This window comes from Magallana gigas, chromosome 2 (genome assembly GCF_963853765.1).
Source record: "Magallana gigas chromosome 2, xbMagGiga1.1, whole genome shotgun sequence".
In the NCBI taxonomy this organism is placed as follows: Eukaryota; Metazoa; Mollusca; class Bivalvia; order Ostreida; family Ostreidae; genus Magallana; species Magallana gigas.
In genome coordinates this window covers 41,458,388-41,483,580 of record NC_088854.1, presented here as the reverse complement: position 1 = coordinate 41,483,580, position 25,193 = coordinate 41,458,388, and the positions used below count along the sequence as shown (strand labels likewise).

The following is a 25,193-nucleotide window of genomic DNA, read 5'->3' as shown; positions in this document are numbered from 1 at the left end:
TGTATAAAAGTTTAAATCTCAAGAAAAATGCATCATATGAATATGAAATTTTTAATTTACACAAAGCTGTTTTTGCATAGTTAACAAAGTAGTGCGAATCGTAATGTGTGCGCAAATAGTAGAATTCACCGAATGCCTGATACTGTACATGCAAACTTCATTCATAGATAGATCATAATTATTTTAGAAGTATGAATCTTTAAATTCTAAGATAAAAAGTCAGGGCTTTACATACATGTATTCGTAATACAACGTACAAATTTAGTGGTTAAAAACAGAGGGCTAGAGTCGGTGGAATCTCTGATAATCTTAAGGCTTTCACTTTTTCGTTGGAAACCCATACAAATGGTCCATGTATTGTAGTCCTTTTTTAAAGGACAGCAACTTGTTGTATCAATAAGTCTACACTTAGGATAACATTATTTTCATAACTTATGACCCGTATAGACGTATTTCATTTCTATCCAACATAGAAGCATTTATAACTCTTATCCAGGCGAGCTTTACTGCTTTGGAAGTCGCCAATGCTCGTACAAATTATTGAGCATTAATCATTTTGATATTAATTAAAATATGTCGATAATTAGGTGAAATAAAATTTTTCTGTTCGAGTACTCTCAGTCCTTTGATGAATTTCCTTATTGGCTGCTAGCTTCTACGGGCTTAGTGGCTGCTGTTAGTGGCTGCTAGCTTCAGCCTGGTGAGAAAGACGTCTAGTCTCGTTCAACCAGACGCTCGGCTGTCTCATCGGAGATTTACGGAGACAGCCGAGCGTCTGGTTGAAGAATAGGCTACTTTTTATATACTATAACCAGGCACTATAACCAGGATGTGCGCATGCGTGAACCAACTTTCCATCGGGATCGGTAAACGATTTAAACTTAAATGAAAGGGAGGAAATAAGTTAAAGGTACACTTAGCACCCTACCCCCACGGATTAGGATTTTCAATTTTATTAAATTATTTTTGGGTTGTTTTTTTTTTTGCAAGTCAAGATTGGATGAGTCTGTCCCCACCCCACTTTGCTACGATGCTACATGCCTGAACAAAATATCATGGTTTCATTACATACATGTATGCTAGTATAAAGACTTTATGTAAACCAATATTATCTCATGCATTGTGTCTTTCAAAAGGTTCTACAAACACTTTAGTCCAAAATAAATAAAAATCCAAGGCTAGAAGTAGGAGAGAGGAGAATATCTATTTTGCTTTTCTTTTTCTCAGGCCTGAGCTATTTTTTTTTTGGGGGGGGGGTATTTAGGGGTAAACCGGTCACTGACCCCTTGTAGCTTGTAGATCTATCCATGACCTATCACCAGGGTCTGTATACACATAACCAGGGTCAGTATACCCAACACCATGGTCTCCAAGGTCAGAGTACGTATCACCAGAGTTGGTGTGCTGATCTCTGCTGGTCTGTACAACCATCACCAGGGTCTGTACATCCATCACCAGGGTCTGTACACCCATCATCAGGGTCTGTACACCCATCACCAGGGTCTGTACACCCATCACCAGAGTCTGTACACCCATCACCAGGGTCTGCAGACCCATCACCAGAGTCTGTACACCCATCACCATGGTCTGCAGACCCATCACCAGGGTCTGTACAACCATCACCAGGGTCTGTACACCCATCAACAGAGTCTGTACACCCATCACCAGGGTCTGTACACCCATCACCAGAGTCTGTACACCCATCACCAGGGTCTGTACATCCATCACCAGGGTCTGTATACCCATCACAAGGGTCTGTACACCCATCACCAGAGTCTGTACACCCATCACCAGAGTCTACACCCATCACCAGGGTCTGTATACCCATCACCAGGGTCAGTATACCTATCACCAGGGTCAGAGTACGTATCACCAGGTCTGTACACCCATGATTAGAGTCAGTATACCTATCACCATGGTCTTCATACCTATCACCAGGGTCAGAGTACGTATCACCAGAGTCGTTGTGCTCATCACCAGAGTCTGTACACCCATAACCAGGGTCAGTATACCCATCACCAGGGTCTCCATACCTATCACCAGGGTCAGAGTACGTATCACCAGAGTCTGTGTGCTCATCACCAGAGTCTGTGCACCCATAACCAGGGTCATTATACCCATCAGCAGGGTCTGTACACCCATAATCAGGGTCATTATACCCATCACCAGGGTCTCCATACTTATCATCAGGGCCAGAGTATGTATCACCAGAGTGTGTTTGCTCATCACCAGGGTCTGAACATCCGTAACCAAAGTCAGTATACCCATCACCAGGGTCTCCATGCCTATCATCAGGGTCATTATACCCATCACTAGAGTTTGTGTGCCCAACACCGGGGTCTGTACACCCATAAACAGGGTCAGTATGACCATCAAAAGGATCTCATTACCTATCACCAGGGTCAGACTCCGTATCACCAGAGTCTGTGTATATCATCAGGATCAGTATAAACATAACCAGGTCAGTAAACGTATAACTAGGTTTGTAAACCTAACACCAGGGTCATTATACCCATCACTAAAGTCTGTGTGCCCATCAACAGTCTGTATACCCATAACCAGGACCAGTATACCCATCACCAGGGTCTGTACACTCATAACCAGGGCCAGTATTCCCATCACCAGGGTCAGAGGACATATTACCAGAGTCTGTACACTTAAAACCGGGACCAGTATGCCCATCACCAGGTTCTCAGTACCTAACACTAGGGTCAGTGTACGTATTACCAGGGTCCGTGTACCCATCACCAGGATCAGTTTACCCATCTCAAGGGTCAGAGTACGTATCACCAGAACTGTAAACCTATCACCTGGGTCATTATACCTTTTACTAGGGTCAGTGTTCGTAATACTAGGGTCTGTGTGCCCATCATCATGGTCTGTATATCCATAACCAAGGTCAGTTTACCCATCACCAGGGTCTAAATACTTATCACCAGGGATAGTTTACGAATCAATAGGGTGTTTGCCCATCATTATGGTCAATATATATATATCACAACAGTCGGTGCACTTATCATCAGGGTTTGTACATCCATTGCCTTGGTCAGTAAACTTTCACCATGATAATTGTACCTATTACCTATCACCAGAGTTAGTTTACCTAACGGTCGTGTTAGTGTACGCATCATGAGGGTCTGTGTGCTCATCTCCAAGGTCAGTATACATATCACAAAAGTAAGTACATTTATCACAAATATATCTATCACATTCTCTATCACCAGGGTCAGTATACCTATCGACAGAGTCAGTGTACGTATCACAAGGGTCTGTAGCCAATCACAGGGTCACTTTACTTATCAACAGGGTCAGTATTACCTGACTCAGGTAATGGATGTACAAACCCTGATGATAGGTGCACTGACTGTTGTGATAGGTATACTAACCCTGGTGATGGGCACACAGACCCTATTGATGCGTACACTATCCTGGTGAAAGGTATTAAGACGCTGGTGATGGGTATGCTGGCCCTGGTTATGAGTGTACAGACTCTGGTGATGGCCACACAAATTCTGCTAGGACGTACTCTGACCCTGGTAATAGGTATGGAGACCCTTGTGATGGGTTAACTGACCCTGGTTATGGGTGTTCAGACCCTGGTGATGGGCACACAAACTCTAGTGATGGATATAATGACCCTGGTAATAGGTATTAAAACCCTGGTGATGGGTATACTGACTTTGGTGATGGGTGTACAGACCATGGTTATGAGCACACAGACTCTGGTGATACGTACTCTGACACTGGTGATGGTATGGAGACCCTGGTGATGGGTATACTGATACTGATTATGGGTGTACAGACTCTGGTGATGGGCACACAGACTCTGGTGATACGTACTCTGACCCTGGTGATAGTATGGAGACCCTGCTGATGGGCACAGACTCTGCTGATACGTACTCTGACTCTGGTGATAGGTATGGAGACCCTGGTGATGGGCACACAGACTCTGGTGATACGTACTCTGACCCTGGTGATAGGTATGGAGACCCTGGTGATGGATATACTGACCCTGGTTATGGCGGTACAGACTTTGGTGATGGGCACACAGATTCTGGTGATTCGTACATGTTCTCTGACCCTGGTGATAGGTATGGAGACCCTGGTGATGGATATACTGACCCTGGTTATGTGTGTACAGACTCTGGTGATGGGCACACAGATTCTGGTGATTCGTACATGTTCTCTGACCCTGGTGATAGGTATGGAGAACCTGGTGATGGGTATACTGGCCCTGGTTATGGGTGTACAGACTCTGGTGATGGGCACACAGACTCTGGTGATACGTACTCTGACCCTGGTGATAGGTATGGAGATCCTGATGATGGGTATACTGGCCCTGGTTATGAGTATACAGAGCCTGGTGATAGGCACACAAACTCTGGTGATACGTACTCTGACCCTGGTGATAGGTATGGAGACCCTGGTGATGGGTATACTGACCCTGGTTATGGGTGTTCAGACTCTGGTGATGGGCACACAGACTCTGGTGATACGTACTCTGACCCTGGTGAAATAGGTATGGAGACCCTGGTGATGGGCACACAGATTCTGGTGATACGTACTCTGACCTTGGTGATAGGTATGGAGGCTCTGGTGGTGGGTATACTGGCCCTGGTTATGGGTGTAGAGACTCTGGTGATGGGCACACAGACTCTGGTGATACGTACTCTGACCCTGGTGATAGGTATGGAGACCATGGTGATGGGCACACAGATTCTGGTGATAGGTACTCTGACCCTGGTGATAGGTACTCTGACCCTGGTGATGGGTATACTGGCCCTGGTTATGGGTGTACAGACTCTGGTGATGGGCACACAGACTTTGGTGATACGTACTCTGACCCTGGTGATAGGTATGGAGACCCTGGTGATGGGCTCACAGATTCTGGTGATACGTACTCTGACCCTGGTGATAGGTATGAAAACCCTGGTGATGGGTATGCTGACCCTGGTTATGGGTGTACAGACTCTGGTGATGGGCACACAGACTCTGGTGATACGTACTCTGACCCTGGTGATAGTATGGAGACCCTGCTGATGGGCACAGACTCTGCTGATACGTACTCTGACCCTGGTGATAGGTATGGAGACCCTGGTGATGGGCAAACAGACTCTGGTGATACGTACTCTGACCCAGGTGATAGGTATGGAGACCCTGGTGATGGATATACTGACCCTGGTTATGGGTATACAGACTCTGGTGATGGACACACAGATTCTGGTGATTCGTACATGTACTCTGACCCTGGTGATAGGTATGGAGACTCTGGTGATGGGTATACTGGCCCTGGTTATGGGTGTACAGACTCTGGTGATGGGCACACAGACTCTGGTAATGCGTACTCTGACCCTGGTGATAGGTATGGAGACCCTGATGATGGGTATACTGGCCCTGGTTATGAGTATACAGAGCCTGGTGATAGGCACCCAAACTCTGGTGATACGTACTCTGACCCTGGTGATAGGTATGGAGACCCTGGTGATGGGTATACTGACCCTGGTTATGGGTGTTCAGACTCTGGTGATGGGCACACAGACTCTGGTGATACGTACTCTGACCCTGGTGTGATAGGTATGGAGACCCTGGTGATGGGCACACAGATTCTGGTAATACGTACTCTGACCCTGGTGATAGGTATGGAGACTCTGGTGATGGGTATACTGGCCCTGGTTATGGGTGTACAGACTCTGGTGATGGGCACAGAGACTCTGGTGATACGTACTCTGACCCTGGTGATAGGTATGGAGACCCTGGTGATGGGTATACTGACCCTGGTTATGGGTGTTCAGACTCTGGTGATGGGCACACAGACTCTGGTGATACGTACTCTGACCCTGGTGTGATAGGTATGGAGACCCTGGTGATGGACACACAGATTCTGGTGATACGTACTCTGACCCTGGTGATAGGTATGGAGACTCTGGTGATGGGTATACTGGCCCTGGTTATGGGTGTAGAGACTCTGGTGATGGGCACACAGACTCTGGTGATACGTACTCTGACCCTGGTGATAAGTATGGAGACCCTGGTGATGGGCACACAGATTCTGGTGATAGGTACTCTGATCCTGGTGATAGGTACTCTGACCCTGGTGATGGGTATACTGGCCCTGGTTATGGGTGTACAGACCCCGGTGATGGGCTCACAGATTCTGGTGATACGTACTCTGACCCTGGTGATAGGTATGAAAACCCTGGTGATGGGTATGCTGACCCTGGTTATTGGTGTACAGACTCTGGTGATGGGCACACAGACTCTGGTGATACGTACTCTGACCCTGGTGATAGTATGGAGACCCTGCTGATGGGCACAGACTCTGGTGATACGTACTCTGACCCTGGTGATAGGTATGGAGACCCTGGTGATGGGCAAACAGACTCTGGTGATACGTACTCTGACCCTGGTGATAGGTATGGAGACCCTGGTGATGGATATACTGATCCTGGTTATGGGTGTACAGACTCTGGTGATGGGCACACAGATTCTGGTGATTCGTACATGTACTCTGACCCTGGTGATAGGTATGGAGACTCTGGTGATGGGTATACTGGCCCTGGTTATGTGTGTACAGACTCTGGTGATGGGCACACAGACTCTGGTGATACGTACTCTGACCCTGGTGATAGGTATGGAGATCCTGATGATGGGTATACTGGCCCTGGTTATGAGTATACAGAGCCTGGTGATAGGCACACAAACTCTGGTGATACGTACTCTGACCCTAGTGATAGGTATGGAGACCCTGGTGATGGGTATACTGACCCTGGTTATGGGTGTTCAGACTCTGGTGATGGGCACACAGACTCTGGTGATACGTACTCTGACCCTGGTGAAATAGGTATGGAGACCCTGGTGATGGGCACACAGATTCTGGTGATACGTACTCTGATCTTGGTGATAGGTATGGAGGCTCTGGTGGTGGGTATACTGGCCCTGGTTATGGGTGTAGAGACTCTGGTGATGGGCACACAGACTCTGGTGATACGTACTCTGACCCTGGTGATAGGTATGGAGACCCTGGTGATGGGCTCACAGAATCTGGTGATACGTACTCTGACCCTGGTGATAGGTATGAAGACCCTGGTGATGGGTATGCTGACCCTGGTTATGGGTGTACAGACTCTGGTGATGGGCACACAGACTCTGGTGATACGTTCTCTGACCCTGGTGATGGGTATACTGGCCCTGGTTATGGGTGTACAGACTCTGGTGATGGACACACAGACTCAGGTGTTATGTACTCTGACCCTGGTGATAGGTATGGAGACCCTGGTGATGGGTATACTGGCCCTGGTTATGAGTATACAGACCCTGGTGATGGGCACACAAACTCTGGTAATACGTACTCTGACCCTGGTGATAGGTATGAAGACCCTGGTGATGGGTATACTGACCCTGGTTATGGGTGTACAGACTCTGGTGAAGGGCACACAGACTCTTGTGATACGTACTCTAAACCTGGAGACCATGGTGATGGGTATACTGACCCTGGTTATGTGTATACAGACCCTGGTGATAGGTCATGGGTAGATCTACAAGGGGTCAGTGACCTGTTCACCCCTAATACCCCCCCTCCCCCAACAAAATAGCTCCTGAGTAAAAAAAAAAAAGGAAAATAGATTTCTTTTTTCTTCCCCTCCTAGTCTTGGATTTTTTTTTATTTATTTTGGACTAAGGTGTTTGTAGAACCTGGTGAATGGAACAATGCACGAGATAATATTGGTTTACATAAAGTCTTTATACTAGCATACATGTATGTAATGAAACCATGATATTTTGTTCAGGCACATAGCATCGTAGCAAAGTATGTTGAGGGCAGACTCGTCCAATCTTGCCTTGGAAAAAACCCAACTCAAAAAAACTTTTTAAATAATTGAAAATCCTAATCCGTGGGGGTAGGGGGGCTAAGTGTACCTTTAATTCAATTTCACAGTTTATTTCCTCTCTTTCACTTCAAATTTTACATGGTCCCAAAACATTGGGGGGGGGGGTGCAACTATATTGTAATTTACTTTTTTATAAGTAAATTCCAGAAAAATGTTTGCTGCGAGAAAAAGTGTGCTGGAGGGGGCAGTCCCGCCCATGTCCCTGCCCCATTCCATCCCCCCCCCCTCCGATGCTAAGTGCCTGTTGTTTTCCTGTTACATTGATTTTTATTGTTCTCTCAATTATTTATTTAATTTTTTGGTGTAAAATCTAATGTACATAACATTTATATCACTTCTGATAATATTTTTCTTATAAAAATCGCATTTTTAAATTGCATATATATCAGTTCGAAGTTCCTCCAAATAGCTTTCGAATTTCCTCCCAATCGTTTACCGATCCCGATGGAAAGTTGGTTTACGCATGCGCACATCCTGGTTATAGTGCCTGGTTATAGTATATAAAAAGTAGCCTATTCTATACCTCACTCACTTTAGTCCGACTAAAATGGAACCGTGGTCCAACCAACGGAGAGACTCTGGTCTGTCTCTAGTCAGGTAGATTAAAGATGGCGGCGGAAAGCAAAACCTCTATATTTTGCTTATTTTAATCATCGCAACATGCAATGTGTTAAATTTTAGCATACACACGTATGATTTAATGCGTTTACAAGTTATTTTCCTTCTTTTTTCATGAACAATAAAATTTTGAGTAGCAATTAACATCTTTTTCATTTTTTCAACCAGACATCGACCAATGTGCGTTCGAACACAGACATGCGCACCATAAGTTTTTCTTACTCCCGTGTGTCACTCTTTTTTATATTCGGCACCTGGTGAAATCGGCACTTAGTAAAATCGGCACCTGGTGAATTCGGCATTTGTATAATTATTATTCATTTATCCAGAGACATAAATTTATGTCTCTGATTTATCTCTTTGTTTCGAGACACACATTTTTGGAAAATGTGGCAATATTTATTTTTTTTACCTAATGAAAGGGATTTTGTTGTTTTATTACAAATTAAATATTTTCGTCTATTTTGTATGTGTATTCAGATTTGCAAGTGATCTATTGAACTGCCGGTCAATAGACTGCGATCTATTAGACCGCCGGTCAATAGACTGTGATCTATTGGACCGGCAACGTATTTTAGAAAAAGTGAAACTTCTATAAGATTAAAAGATAACTTTATTATGTTTATTTTACAATTGTTCTTAAAATTTATCTTCATGATATGAAAACCTTCGATCTGTAATTTATAATTGTAAACACAAAATACTAAAAACGGAATTAGGTAATAAAACAATTATTTAATGCTTGAACAGTCAATAGACCCGAATTTTTTTCCCTTGGTGCAGAGAACAGCTCAGTATGATCTATTGCCCTCGGCCGTTGGCCTCGGGCAATAGATCATACTGAGCTGTTCCCTGCACCTCGGGAAAAATATTCGGGTCTATCGACTGCTCAAGCATTAAATAATTGTATATTACACAATGTATGACGGGTAACTAGAATTCCAGTTTAATTGAATTATTCAAAATAAATTTAATTATGGTTATTTACAAGAATAAAAAGAATTAGTTACATTCGGACTTTTATCAACACGTTAAAAACTAAATTTAATGAAAGAGTTATATATCTTGCTTGGAAGAATTGCATTTTAATCAATAACCATGAAAATTGGCTGATTTATTCAAAAAATTAACTTTATATGCAATAACTATCTATATAAAATACTTGACATACACTCTTTATGGCGTAATAATGGGCATTTTGGTGTTTTTAAAGTGTATTTCGGTGTTTTCACCGGGAATTTCGGTAAATCGCGGGTATTTCGGTAATTCTATGTACCGATGTATGACCATTGAAATGTCTGTTTGCGAAGAAAGGTGAGTTTTCAAAGTAACTTATTACTTACGACCATATTTATCAACAGATACAAAATAATTCATTAGCCACTGGCTTAACATTTATTTTTGAATTGAATTAATTGATAATAATTTATGTAAGAATTTATCTTTCTATAAAAATTTTATGAACATTTGCACATTTGTTTCAAATTGTTTGTCATCTGTCCAGTCTAATGCCGAATATTTACCAGGTGCCGAGTACAACTATTTACGCAGGTGCCGAATTTACCAGGTGCCGAGTTCACTATTACATCGCGGCAAGTAGGAGAATATCAAAACAGAAGACAAATGGTCTATTCGACTGGTTGATCTTGTGAAGAAACGGAAAAATGATGACATCTATTTGTATTCGACTGGAATTTTCTGATGAGCAACAAAAAACCGTTGAGAACGAATCTCATCGGAGAAAACAGCGCGATTAGTATTACCACGTGACAAGTTCAACATGGCTGAGCATAAGTCGTGAGTACAGAATCTGTTTGTTGTTTTTCTGTTAATTTTGTTTGCATCATGTTGATCTTTAATAAACCTTAGTAGCGTTAAAGATATATTAATTTGCAATAAAAATGAAAGCCTGTATGCACTATATGCGCAAACTCAGGTTCGACGGCTTCATTTATATACGTGTGTCACTTAGATATGGCCAGAAATTAGTCCTGACTTTTACCCCATTTCATTTGTAACCAGTAACAAGGCACTGTTTTCTGGTGACAAAAGTAACATATAACAAAACTGATTATTTTCTTTCCGCTGGATGGTTTAATTTCATCCAGTAACAATGGTTACAGCTATATTCTATTGGTGACAAAAGGTAACAGAGGTGACGAGCCTTTTTCTGTTTAGCAGCCGGGGTCTTTTTTCATTTGGTTACAATGGTTACAGCTATATTCTATTGGTGACAAAAGGTAACAGAGGTGACAAGCCTTTTCCTGTTTAGCAGGGGGTCTTAATTATTTTATTTGGTTACAATGGTTACAATGGTAACAGCTATAATCCATTGGTGACAAGAGGTAACAGAGGTGACAAGCCTTTTCCTGTTTAGCAGGGGGTCTTAATTATTTTATTTGGTTACAATGGTTACAATGGTTACATCTATATTCTATTGGTGACAAAAGGTAACAGAGGTGACAAGCCTTTTCCTGTTTAGCAGGGGGTCTTAATTATTTTATTTGGTTACAATGGTTACAATGGTAACAGCTATAATCCATTGGTGACAAGAGGTAACAGAGGTGACAAGCCTTTTCCTGTTTAGCAGGGGGTCTTAATTATTTTATTTGGTTACAATGGTAACAGCTATAATCCATTGGTGACAAGTAACAGAGGTGACAAGCCTTTTTCTGTTTAGCAGGGGGTCTTATTTTTTTGGTTACAATGGTTACAGCTATATTTTATTGGTGACATAGGGTAACAGTGGTGACAGTCACTTTAATGATTTACAGGGGGTCATTTTTAAATTGGTTACATTGGTAACATTGGTTACAATGGTTACCTAACCCTAAACTAACCCTAACCCTAAACTAACCCTAACCCTAACCCAAACCTAACTTTGTTTTGTAACCAATGTTACCAGTAACCACTGTAACCTGTCACAAGTACATCAAAGTTTGAAAATCATTCATTATCAAACATTGTTACCAATGTAACCAATGTTACTGGTTTCAAATAGAAAGGAGTAAAAGTCAGGACTAATTTCTGGCCATATATGGTGTCACTAAGGCAGCTGATATATGTGCACATGTAATGAGGTATCAGTCGGCCACGATCGGCTACCCAGGAGGTTGTATCATCGCACAATTAAGACACGCTTGTATTTAAATGTATTTACTTTTTAAGCCCGTTTGTATATGTTAGTACATGTAAAGACATAATTCTATTGATTTATCTCATGTGATAGTCTGTCAGCTGCCTGTGTCAACGTACGTTCGATCCCGTTTAAAAAAAATTAAAGTATATTTTTATGTAGGTACTGGACACAAGTTCACTTGAAGTATTCTGATGGACTCGAAATTGTTCAAGTACTGGATGCCCCAACAATTAGGAGGCTAGAGAATGGAGGTAGGTCTTTTTTATAGCTGATAAAATAAATTAATTAAGGTTAAGATTTACATAGGTTTTTCATTTACATTAGTACTTTAAATGATAATGAACTATGTTAATTTAATGGGTAGCTGTAAAATAATTATATTATTGTACCATTCATTTCCAAAAACAATTTACATCTGGTAAATTTTACTCACTTTACTCTCCTCTGATATTCTTTTAAACAGCTGCATTACAAACCCTGCAAAGTGGTGTAGTGTAGTTTATTTACATGTTTGAACTGAATGTGAATTTAGCATACTTCATTTTCCAAGTGTATATAGGAGAGCAACCATTTCTTTGGGGGGGGGGTAGATTTTGGAAAAAATAGTTTTTACTTGAAAATGTTGAAAAGAATACTATGTCCTTCACTGGCATGAAAATAATTTAATAAATAATCTGACTTGAGTAATTTTGCCAATTTTACTCCCCTCAGAATCAAATGCCTCTTAACTGCAGCATTCGTTTAATTGCTATTAATTTATTGTAGGAATCAATCATGATGTACATACTTCAGGCTACATAATTTCAGCTTTTATTTTTTGGTACTATGTATTTACATGCATTAAAAATGATACAAATTACAAACGCTTTTGCTTACAGATGAAGAATTGCTTCAACAAATACGCAGAAACTTAGAAGATTGTGGACAGGCAACACAGACCCAGCCTGCATGCATTGAAGAAGAAAATGTAGAATTTGAAGACGATCAGGCATCAAACAGTAAGATGTTGTGTATTAATATGGTAGATCATGAAAAATCCATGATATATCTGCATTTTGTTGTGTGAATTTCTATCCAGTGTTGTTTAGTTGGCAGGGACAGATTTGAACAAAATGATCATATATATCAAACTATATTGCCTGTGTTCTTAATTTCATATACTCAATGAATGAATTTATAGCAGGAAAGCAGCATAGAATTAAATTTAAAAACAAATATGATAAATACTATAGCATTGAATCATGATTTTTTGAAGTATACACTCTCATAACTGCAGCGGTGTGTGCATACAAATTGAGTAACGCGCGTTAGCGCGTTATGAAAATTTGTATGCACACACCGCTGCAGTTATGAGAGTGTATGCTTCAAAAAATTATGATTTAATGCTTATATTTACATTTTTTAACTTCTTGCCTTGTCTGCAAATGTGATTCATACCTTAAAATTCCTATCTTATTCTAAGGGTAAGTTAATATTAATGGAAGAGCCACAGTAACAGCCACAAGCATGAACTTTGATTTTCGCTTGTGACGTTGCAGTTTACAGCGTTCAACGTTTGTGACGTCATAATAAAACTCGTCAATTTGACCTTTGACTACTTGTTGCATTTAGAGGCATTTGAAGACCACAGCATTTAATGGAAAAACACAGTAGAATATAAATGTAGAGTTTTTATCTGCCTTTTGTACAAACAGTTGTATCCAGTTTATTCTGAAATGACTGAAATTTCATAATGGACAAAACTGTATAAGTCTCTTGATTACAGACAAATTTAAACAGTTTTAAAAAATTTCATGCAGATCAGAAGAAAGAGGGTATTAACTGTTACATTTAAAATATAATAAACTTGTCAAGGCAGTCTTGAAATCTATTCAGCAGCTAGATTTGTGGTGCACTATAACATTACATCTTTTTTCCATAATAGGTGATCTGGAAGACAATCAACCAGTTTCATGGACCAGAGATGCCACAGAGCTTTTGATAAGCTTATATGAAGATTACGAACAAGAATTAGAAGATCCAAGGAAAAAAAGAAGGATACTTGGAAAAAGATAACAGCAGCACTAAATGAAGCAGGGTACAAATATGTTCAAAATAAAGTGGAAGGCAAGTGGAGAAGCCTGCTGGCATCGCACAAAGATCTGTCTCTGAACAAGAAGAAAACTGGCCAGAAGAGGAAGACATTCCAGTACTTTGAGAAAATTGATAACATAATATCAAAACGCCATGATATCAACCCTCCCTTTACTTCAGGGTCTAGTTTGCAAAATCAGAAGGAAGCCAAATTCAGTACAAAACAACTAGATAAAAACATGAACAGTTGCACGTCGATTGGTTGCACGATACAAACAGATGAGGACAGTTCCACCACGAGTACCAGTGACAGCGGAAAAAATGCAAATGAAAATGCCGAAACTTTGAGTAAAACTACCACTGCACAACAAAGAAGAGAAAATAGGAAAATGAATAATGAAAATAAATCAGGTAACGTTTTGGTTGAATATTTGAAAGAAATTGAAAAGCAGAGAAAAGAAGAATATAAGGAAAGGGAAAGAAAACGCGACCAACGTGCTCAGGAGAAAAATGATATAATGAGAGAATTGTTGGAAATAATGAAAAAATCTAATTAAGATTAAAGTATCGTAAAGTAATTTACTTTTTTATTTCAGATTACATTTCGAAATTGCCTCATCACATTTTGGAAAAAATTTTCATGCATGTCAAAAACATTGATCATTACTGCAAATTATATGAGGTTTGCAAAGAATTTAGGAATGTGATATATTTCAAAAGAACAGCTTTTATTGTCCATCTTGATGCTTTGACAGAGAATAGTGGGTTAAAATTTATGCCGAATTTAAAGAAGCTGACCATTACAGCAATGAACAGTTTTCAAGAGATAGCTCTTTTACGTGTTGTTGACCTTTTTCTTGAATTTGAATTCCAGAATTTAGAAGTTCTTGTACTGAAAAAATTTCCTCTGGAAAACTCATTGTTTTCAGCATTTACTGCAGCTCTTTCACATGTTCAGTTATCAGTATTGCAGTTTGTGTCTTGTGATGAGGTTACTGTCGGACAACTGAAATGTGTTCTTGAACATATCAAAACATTGAAATACTGTGACATTCAGTGCAATTTAGAAAGTGTTTTAGATAAACATGTGTTTGCAGAATTAGCCAATCATTTAGTTGGGGAAGTAAACTTAAGTTTGAATAATCTAGAAGCAGTTCCCTCCAATCTTTTGAGGTTCAAACGGTCGGCTTACAGAGCTACAATTGTGACCTAAATTGCAATTTTCCTGAATAATTGTACACTGATTAATAGAGGTTGTTGTGATCAATTAGAATTAAAACAGAGAACTTATTTCTTGGTAGGAAGAGGTTCTTTCATTACTAGGTGCGTGCTGTAATTTGACATGATGTAAAATTGCAATGTGGTGATCTGTCATTATTTTAATTTTGCTACCTGAAAGTCCCAGAAATATTGTGTATTTAAACTCAGGAAGAGATATTTTTTTGGTGGGCTTTCAAATATTTTTTATTCATGTATATCTCTATATACATTTGCTTTGTTTTGTGCCATGAATTGGTTTATTGCAAATGTGCATTGTTTCATTGTTATATTTTTGACTCAGGAAGAGTGAAATCTCTTTTTATTTTGTTATTAAAAAATAAAGTTGAACTACATGTAATTGTTTTTATTATTCATAAAAAATAAACATAATTCTCATAACAACAAATCTTGCATGGCATCATAAGTGAAGGATTCGGACTCTAGATATGTGATAATGCTCTTGCAATTTGAAGTCTTTTGAGTGACCCTCTGTTCATCAAGGTCGTATTCACCTGCACTGGGCATGACTTGAGGAACTTGTTCATCTGTCATCATATCCTGGAAATCATCATTGTTTAGGATGCATATATTGTGTAATATACACCCTGTCACTATAGTTTTTACCATTAATTTTGTATCATTTTGATCAAGGTACTTTAATCTGGTAAATCGTCCTTTTAGTAAACCAAACGCCCGTTCGACTGTACTGCGAATGCTGCTGTGGGTGTAATTATAATGTGTTTGGACTTCAGTAAGATGCCCATTGTCTCTAAACGGCGTTAACAACCATGAAAGATTAGGATAAGCTGAGTCACCTAACAAATGACCATCTCCACATAACTCGGGTCCATTTTCAAACAATTTTGAATGGCGAAAAACTCGCGCATCATGGACCTTTCCTGGGAAACCAGCAAAAATGTCAATAAAGCGAAGATCTTCTCGTACAACAGCTTGCAGTACTATTGAATAAAAATCTTTACGGTTGTAATAGTCAATTCCCCTTTCTGATGGTCTTTTAATTGGAATATGTGTGCCATCAATGAATCCAATAATGCCAGGAAAACCTTTAAGTTCAAAATACATATCCTTGATTTCTTGCATTTCTAGAGGTGTAGGCCACAGAATAACTGCATCTAAAAAATAGTCATTAATAAAAGTTATGAAATTGTGTATTGCGTAAAAAGCTGTGCTTTCACTTGTTCCAAACCGATCTACAATGGCAGCATACTTGTCCAAGCTGGCCATATACCATAGAAACATCAGAAGGCGGTCCTCAAGTGGAGTCTTGGCTGAACCTCCTGTAGATGTACGACATAAAATGCCCGATATATTCTGTTGGGTGCATATTGAAGAAATTTTCTCTTTCAGACCTTGAACACTCACTCTGTCGACTCTAAAAAAAGTCTTAAATCCATCTAGGTGAAAGTGGGAAACAACGTTTCTGGTATATTTCTTTTGTCTGTGTCTTTCTCTAGGTATATTTTGCAGGCACGTAGCATAAGGGGGGGGGGGGGTCAGGGGGGGGGGGGCCTGGCCCCCCCCCCCCCACTTTTTCTCGCAGCAACAAATTTTTTAAAATTTACATATAAATGAATTATAATGGAGTTGGCCCCCCCCCCACTTTTTTGGAAGTTAGTAAAAAATTGATATGAAAATAAGGAAATGAGTAGTCAAATTGAAGTTAAGTTTATACTGTTATAAGCTAAATTGCATTTATACTTACGAAGCCAATGACAGTGGATATACGACAAGATCATCTTCCTCACTATCATCACTGTCACTGCTGTCATCAAAGAAGACTGATAAAAAAGCCACTTGTGCTATATATTTTCTGTTTTCCATTTCTCAACCGGAAGTGATTTTACTTCGTTCTCATTTCATTTGCCTGGTACTTTAGCGTAATTTTTACGCATTTCTCATATAATACATTCGACTGGCACTAGACTGATGAGAAACTTCTGATCGCTGCGCATGTGGGCGGAGCCTATTTTTACTATCCACCTGTTCGCCCTAGTCCGTTCGCTTTAAGTCCGTTCGCACGAATTATCGTTCGCCCAAATTATCGTTCGCCCTAAACCTCGTTCGCTCCTCGTTTCTTAATAAACCACATTATAAGTTATTTCATTTACCTTTATAACTGAAAACTTAACTTATATTAATTATTCGTATATTCTATTTTTTTCCTTCATCAAAAAAGACGTACCTGGTATAATTGTAAGATTATATTGCCGTTAATTGTCGATAACCGTCGTCTTGTTTTTATAATGATCCGCTTGGTGTTTTTTTAAACAATTAAAGAAATTGAGACCTTAATTGGCTCATTGAGAAGCTTAGTTGATGATTAATATCACCTATTCTACAATGTATCTTTGAAGAATTTACGTAACGCAATCCTTTGATCTCTTAATAAGATACATAACGCCATAAGATATAAACATATACCTTGAGTAAATTAAGTTTTATTGCTATATATATGTATACGTATTATTGATAAATAACATAAGACATTATGTGAATTATATAGCTTGAAAAATCATACATTTGTGTATAATTCTATATGCAGTAGTAGTTTATTGGCGTATTCATTACATATATTGTCATAACATAGGAAAACTACACCTGGTTCTATTTGAAGTCGTAATTTCATTCAAAGCTCCATTATTATTTAATATGACGCATTTCCAGAGCAATCATAACGGGCGGGTGCACAATTAGTCTGCATACTTATTTATAAATGTGTGTGGGGAGACAAGCATGTAGCGGTATATCCTTTTTAAAGTTATATACAGCAACTGTACATGTTGGTTTTTTTTTAATTGTAACTTTGCAAAGACTGCTCTCTGATATATAGGTCCCTTGTCAAAAACCACAAATTTCATAATTATGATACGGTTATATTATGAGGTAAAATTTATTATTATTACACAATAAATACATAAGAAAATTAAATTTAGTAGCATTAAAAAAATAAAATAAATCAATTCACAAGTTTTCGTAACGTTATGCCACCGTAAGTCAAATGGTCATCATTTATAGAAGTGGTATTATTTTCATTAATTGATATATATCTTCATAATGTTTAAATTGATCAGAATACACAACAAATATATAAATTAATCCTATATAAAAATAAGGCGAACGGACCCAGTGCGAACGGCGTCAAGAGCGAACGGACCTAGGGCGAACGGAAACTAGAGCGAACGGCGTCAAGGAGGTATACCTATAACCAGGCACTATAACCAAGATGTGCGCATGCGTGAATCAACTTTCCATCGGGATCGGTAAACGATTGGGAGGAAATTCGAAAGCTATTTGGAGGAACTTCGAACTGATATATGTGCAATTTAAAAATGCGATTTTTATATGAAAAATATGATCAGAAGTGATAAAAATGTTATGTACATTAGATTTTACACCAAAAAATTAAATAAATAATTGAGAGAACAATCAAAATCAATGTTACAGGAAAACAACAGGCACTTAGCATCGGAGGGGGGGGGGGGGTTGGAATGGGGGCAGGGACAGGGGGACGGGACTGCCCCCCTCCAGCACACGTTTTCTCGCAGCAAATATTTTTCTTCAATTTACTTATAAAAAAGTAAATTAACATACAGTAGCACCCCCCCCCCCCCCCCAATGTTTTTGGGACCATGTAAAATTTGAAATGAAAGAGAGGAAATAAACTGTGAAATTGAAGTTAAAGGTACACTTAGCCCCCTACCCCCACGGATTAGGATTTTCAATTATTTAAAAAGTATTTTTTAGTTTTTTTGTTTTTTTTTCAAATTCTTTTATTGGTTTTATATAAAACAATTTACAAGATTGTGGTCAAAGATAGCTTATACATAGATATAAACTTTTCAATTGAAATCATTATTCATTATTATGCACACAGTGATAAATATAATAAAACATACATACTAACATACAATGTATCGTCCGAAAACATAATCATACATGCATATATTGAAATGTGTTACATTCATTGGTATACGTAGTAAAAATAAGTTGAACCCCTGGCTTACCCGGTGGACATAACACATACATATGCATACAGTCCATCACTACGTCCCCGGGTAAAGCGCTAATACACATAGACAGTATTTTTTAGTTGGTTTTTTTTTTCAAGGCAAGATTGGATGAGTCTGCCCTCAACCCACTTTGCTACGATGCTAGGTGCCTGAACAAAATATCATGGTTTCATTACATACATGTATGCTAGTATAAAGACTTTATGTAAACCAATATTATCTCGTGCATTGTTCCATTCACCAGGTTCTACAAACACCTTAGTCCAAAATAAATAAAAAATCCAAGACTAGGAGGGGAAGAAAGAAGAAATCTATTTTCCTTTTTATTTTTACTCAGGAGCTATTTTGTTTTGGGGGGGGGGGGGTATTAGGGGTGAACAGGTCACTGACCCCTTGTAGATCTACCCATGACCTATCACCAGGGTCTGTATACACATAACCAGGGTCAGTATACCCATCATCATGGTCTCCAGGGTCAGAGTACGTATCACCAGAGTCTGTGTGCCCATCACCAGAGTCTGTACACCCATAACCAGGGCTAGTATACCCATCACCAGGGTCTCAATACCTATCACCAGTGTCAGAGTACGTATCACCAGAGTCTGTGTGCCCATCACCAGAGTCTGTACACCCATAACCAGGGTCAGTATACCCATCACCAGGGTCTCCATACCTATCACCAGGGTCAGAGAACGTATCACCAGAGTCTGTGTGCCCTTCACCAGGGTCTGTACACCCATAACCAGGGCCAGTATACCCATCACAGGGTCTCCATACCTATCACCAGGGTCAGAGTACGTATAACCAGAGTCTGTGTGCCCATCACCAGGGTCTGTACGCCAATAACCAGGGTCAGTATACCCATCACCAGGGTCTCCATACCTATCACCAGGGTCAGAGTACGTATCACCAGAGTCTGTGTGCCTATCACCAGGGTCTGTATACCCATAACCAGGGCCAGTATACCCATCACCAGGGTCTCCATACCTATCACCAGGGTCATTATATCCATCACTAGAGTTTGTGTGCCCAACAACGGGGTCTGTACACCCATCACCAGGGTCAGTATACCAATCACCCGGGTCTGTACACCCATAACCAGGGTCAATATACCCATCACCAGGGTCTTCATATCTATCACCAGGATCAGAGTGCGTATCACCATAGTCTGTACACCCATAACCAGGGTCAGTAGACCCATCACCAGGGTATGTACACCCATAACCAGGGTCAGTATACCCATCACCAGGGTATGTACACCCATAACCAGGGTCAGCATACCCATCACCAGGGTCTCACTACCTATCACCAGGGTCAGAGTACGTATCACCAGAGTCTGTGTGCTCATGACCAGTGTCTGTACATCCGTAGCCAAAGTCAGTATACCCATCACCAGGGTCTCAATACCTATCACCAGGGTCATAATGCCTATCACCAGAGTCAGAGTACGTATCACCAGAACTGTAAACATATCACCTGGGTCATTATACCTTTTAGTAGGGTCAGTGTTCGTCGTACTAGGGTCTGTGTGCCCATCATCATGGTCTGTATATTCATAACAAAGGTCAGTTTACCCTTCACAAGGGTCTTAATACTTTTCACCAGGATAGTGTACGCATCAATAGGGTCTGTGTGCCCATCACCAGGGTCAGTATACCTAACACAACAGTCAGTGCACTTATCATTAGGGTTTGTATATCCATTACCTGAGTCAGGTAATACTGACCCTGTTGATAAGTAGAGTGACCCTGGTGATAGGTATACTGATCCTGGTGAAGATTACACATACCTTGGTGAAACGTACACTCATGATCCTTGTGATAGGTATACTGACTCAGGTGATGATTATACTTACCCTGGTTATAGATTTTGAGATTCTGGTGTTACGTATGCTGACCCTTAGAATATCTACACGTTTGTGTATACCGACTCTGGTGATGGATACATACTGACCCCTGTGATTGGCTACAGACCCTTGTGATACGTACACTGACTCTGTCGATAGGTATACTGACCCTGGCGATAGAGAATGTGATAGATATACTGGTGATAAATGTACTGACTCTTGTGATAGGTATACTGACCTTGGAGATGGGCCCTCAGACCAACGGATGCGTACACTGACACGGCCGTTAGGTAAACTAACTCTGGTGATAGGTAATAGGTACAGTTATCCTGGTGAAAGTCTACTGATCAAAGTAATGGATGTACAAACCCTGATGATAAGTGCACTGACTGTTGTGATAGATATACTGACCCTAATGATGGGCACACTGACCCTATTGATTCGTAAACTATTCCTGGTGATAAGTATTTAGACCCTGGTGATCGGCATACTGGCCCTGGTTATGGGTGTACAGACTCTGGTGATGGGCACACAGACTCTGGTGATACGTACTCTGACCCTGGTGATTGGTATGATGACCCTGGTGATGGGTATACTGACCCTGGTTATGGGTGTACAGACTCTGGTGACTGACAAACAGACTCTGGTGATACGTACTCTGACCCTGGAGACCCTGGTGATGTGTAACTGACCCTGGTAATGTGTATACAGACCCTGGTGATAGGTCATGGATAGATCTATTAGGGGTCAGTGACATGTTCACCCCTTATACCCCCCCCCCCAACAAAATAGCTCCTGAGTAAAAGAAAAAAAATATAGATTTCACCCTCTCCCCCTCCTTGTCTTGGATTTTTTATTGTTGGTTATGTGTATACTGACACTTGTGATGGGCACACAGACTCTGGTGATACGTACACTGACCCTGGTGATAGCTATGGAGACCCTGATGATGGGTATTCTAACCCTGGTCATGAGTGTACAGACTCTGGTGACAGACACATAGACTCTGGTGATACGTACTCTGACCCTGGAGACCCTGGTGATGGGTATACCGACCCTGGTCATGGGTGTACAGACCCTGGTGATAGGCACACAGACTCTAGTGATACGTACTCTGACCCTGGTGATAGGTATGGAGACCCTGGTGATGGGTATACTGACCCTGGCTATTGGTGTACAGACTCTGGTGATGGGCACACAGACTCTGGTGATACGTACTCTGACCCTGGTGATAGGTATGGAGACCCTGGTGATGGGTATACTGGCCCTGGTTATGGGTATCAAGACCCTGGTGATAGGGACACAAACTCTGGTGACACGTACTCTGACCCTGGTGATAGGTATGGAGACCCTGGTGATGGGTATACTGGCCCTGGTTATGGGTGTACAGACTCTGGTGATGGGCACACAGACTCTGGTGATACGTACTCTGACCCTGGTGATAGGTATGGAGACCCTGGTGATGGGTATACTGGCCCTGTTATGGGTATACAGACCCTGGTGATGGGCACACAAACTCTGGTGATACGTACTCTGACCCTGGTGATAGGTATGAAGACCCTGGTGATGGGTATACTGGCTCTGGTTATGGGTGTACAGACTCTGGTGAAGGGCACACAGACTCTGGTGATACGTACTCTGACCCTGGTGATAGGTATGGAGACCCTGGTGATGGGTATACTGACCCTGGTTATGGGTATCCAGACCCTGATGATGGGCACACAAACTCTGGTGACACGTACTCTGACCCTGGTGATAGGTATGGAGACCCTGGTGATGGATATACTGGCCCTGGTTATGGGTGTACAGACCCTGGTGATGGGCACACAGACTCTGGTGATACGTACTCTGACCCTGGTGATAGGTATGAAGACCCTTGTGATGGGTATACTGGCCCTGGTTATGGGTGTACAGACTCTGGTGAAGGGCACACAGACTCTGGTGATACGTACTCTGACCCTGGTGATAGGTATGGAGACCCTGTGATGTGTATACTGGCCCTAATTATGGGTGTACAGACCCTGGTGATGGGCACACAGACTCTGGTGATACGTACTCTGACCCTGGTGATAGGTATGGAGACCCTGGTGATGGGTATACTGACCCTGGTTATGGGTGTACAGACTCTGGTAATGGGCAAACACTCTGGTGACACGTACTCTGACCCTGGTGATAGTTATGGAGACCCTGGTGATGGGTATACTGGCCCTGGTATGGGTATACAGACCCTGGTGATGGGCACACAGACTCTGGTGATACGTACTCTGACCCTGGTGATAGGTATGGAGACCCTGGTGGTGGGTATAATGGCCCTGGTATGGGTATACAGACCCTGGTGATGGGCACACAGACTCTGGTGATACGTACTCTGACCCTGGTGATAGGTATGAAGACCCTGGTGATGGGTATACTGGCCCTGGTTATGGGTGTACAGACTCTGGTGAAAGGCACACAGACTCTGGTGATACGTACTCTGACCCTGGTTATGGGTATCCTGACCTTGGTGATGGGCACACAAACTCTGGTGACACGTACTCTGACCCTGGTGATAGGTATGGAGACCCTGGTGATGGGTATACTGTCCCTGGTTATGGGTGTACAGACTCTGGTGATGGGCACACAAACTCTGGTGACACGTACTCTGACCCTGGTGATAGGTATGGAGACCCTGGTGATGGGTATACTGACCCTGTTATGGGTATACAGACCCTGGTGATGGGCACACAGACTCTGGTGATACGTACTCTGACCCTGGTGATAGGTATGAAGACCCTGGTGATGGGTATACTGACCCTGGTTATGGGTATCCAGACCCTGGTGATGGGCACACAAACTCTGGTGACACGTACTCTGACCCTGGTGATTGGTATGGAGACCCTGGTGATGGGTATACTGGCCCTGGTTATGGGTGTACAGACTCTGGTGATGGGCACACAGACTCTGGTGATACGTACTCTGACCCTGGTGATAGGTATGGAGACCCTGGTGATGGGTATACTGGCCCTGTTATGGGTTTACAGACCCTGGTGATGGGCACACAGACTCTGGTGATACGTACTCTGACCCTGGTGATAGGTATGAAGACCCTGGTGATGGGTATACTGGCCCTGGTTATGGGTGTACAGACTCTGGTGATGGGCACACAGACTCTGGTGATACGTACTCTGACCCTGGTGATAGGTATGGAGACCCTGGTGATGGGTATACTGGCCCTGTTATGGGTATACAGACCCTGGTGATGGGCACACAGACTCTGGTGATACGTACTCTGACCCTGGTGATAGGTATGGAGACCCTGTGATGGGTATACTGGCCCTAATTATGGGTGTACAGACCCTGGTGATGGGCACACAGACTCTGGTGATACGTACTCTGACCCTGGTGATAGGTATGGAGACCCTGGTGATGGGTATACTGACCCTGGTTATGGGTGTACAGACTCTGGTGATAGGCACACAGACATTGGTGATACGTACTCTGACCTGGTGATAGGTATGGAGACCCTGGTGATGGGTATACTGGCCCTGGTTATGGGTATCCAGACCATGGTGATGGGCACACAGACATTGGTGATACGTACTCTGACCTGGTGATAGGTATGGAGACCCTGGTGATGGGTATACTGACCCTGGTTATGGGTATCCAGACCCTGGTGATGGGCACACAAACTCTGGTGACACGTACTCTGACCCTGGTGATAGGTATGGAGACCCTGGTGATGGGTATACTGTCCCTGGTTATGGGTGTACAGACTCTGGTGATGGGCACACAAACTCTGGTGACACGTACTCTGACCCTGGTGATAGGTATGGAGACCCTGGTGATGGGTATACTGACCCTGTTATGGGTATACAGACCCTGGTGATGGGCACACAGACTCTGGTGATACGTACTCTGACCCTGGTGATAGGAATGAAGACCCTGGTGATGGGTATACTGGCCCTGGTTATGGGTGTACAGACTCTGGTGAAGGGCACACAGACTCTGGTGATACGTACTCTGACCCTGGTTATGGGTATCCTGACCCTGGTGATGGGCACACAAACTCTGGTGACACGTACTCTGATCCTGGTGATAGGTATGGAGACCCTGGTGATGGGTATACTGGCCCTGGTTATGGGTGTACAGACTCTGGTGATGGGCACACAGACTCTGGTGATACGTACTCTGACCCTGGTGATAGGTATGGAGACCCTGGTGATGGGTATACTGGCCCTGTTGTGGGTATACAGACCCTGGTGATGGGCACACAGACTCTGGTGATACGTACTCTGACCCTGGTGATAGGTATGAAGACCCTGGTGATGTGTATACTGGCCCTGGTTATGGGTATACAG

General features: G+C 41.9%; 3 protein-coding genes across 3 annotated transcripts; 2 read left to right on the top strand and 1 right to left on the bottom strand.

Annotated features, from left to right (window-relative positions):
• Positions 1 to 1,869: 1,869 nt before the first annotated feature.
• LOC136271547 (uncharacterized) lies at positions 1,870 to 2,766 on the bottom strand. Its single transcript, XM_066071774.1, has 2 exons — positions 2,560 to 2,766; positions 1,870 to 2,424 (listed from the first exon to the last, which is right to left on the bottom strand). The coding sequence occupies exons 1-2, from the start codon at positions 2,764 to 2,766 to the stop codon at positions 1,870 to 1,872; spliced, it is 762 nt and encodes a 253-aa protein (XP_065927846.1).
• A 689-nt stretch (positions 2,767 to 3,455) lies between these two features.
• Positions 3,456 to 7,533, top strand: LOC136271544 (selection and upkeep of intraepithelial T-cells protein 5-like). The gene is made up of 13 exons (XM_066071768.1): positions 3,456 to 3,543; positions 3,699 to 3,836; positions 3,918 to 4,223; positions 4,308 to 4,433; positions 4,520 to 4,666; positions 4,969 to 5,118; positions 5,363 to 5,502; positions 5,984 to 6,269; positions 6,351 to 6,545; positions 6,630 to 6,755; positions 6,842 to 7,107; positions 7,207 to 7,296; positions 7,417 to 7,533. Exons 1-13 carry the CDS (start codon positions 3,456 to 3,458, stop codon positions 7,531 to 7,533), a joined length of 2,175 nt encoding a protein of 724 aa, XP_065927840.1.
• A 2,593-nt stretch (positions 7,534 to 10,126) lies between these two features.
• LOC109617337 (uncharacterized) lies at positions 10,127 to 15,283 on the top strand. The gene is made up of 5 exons (XM_066076666.1): positions 10,127 to 10,304; positions 11,806 to 11,897; positions 12,525 to 12,644; positions 13,571 to 14,130; positions 14,316 to 15,283. The coding sequence occupies exons 1-4, from the start codon at positions 10,288 to 10,290 to the stop codon at positions 13,699 to 13,701; spliced, it is 360 nt and encodes a 119-aa protein (XP_065932738.1). The 5' UTR covers positions 10,127 to 10,287; the 3' UTR covers positions 13,702 to 14,130; positions 14,316 to 15,283.
• The last annotated feature ends 9,910 nt before the right edge of the window (positions 15,284 to 25,193 follow it).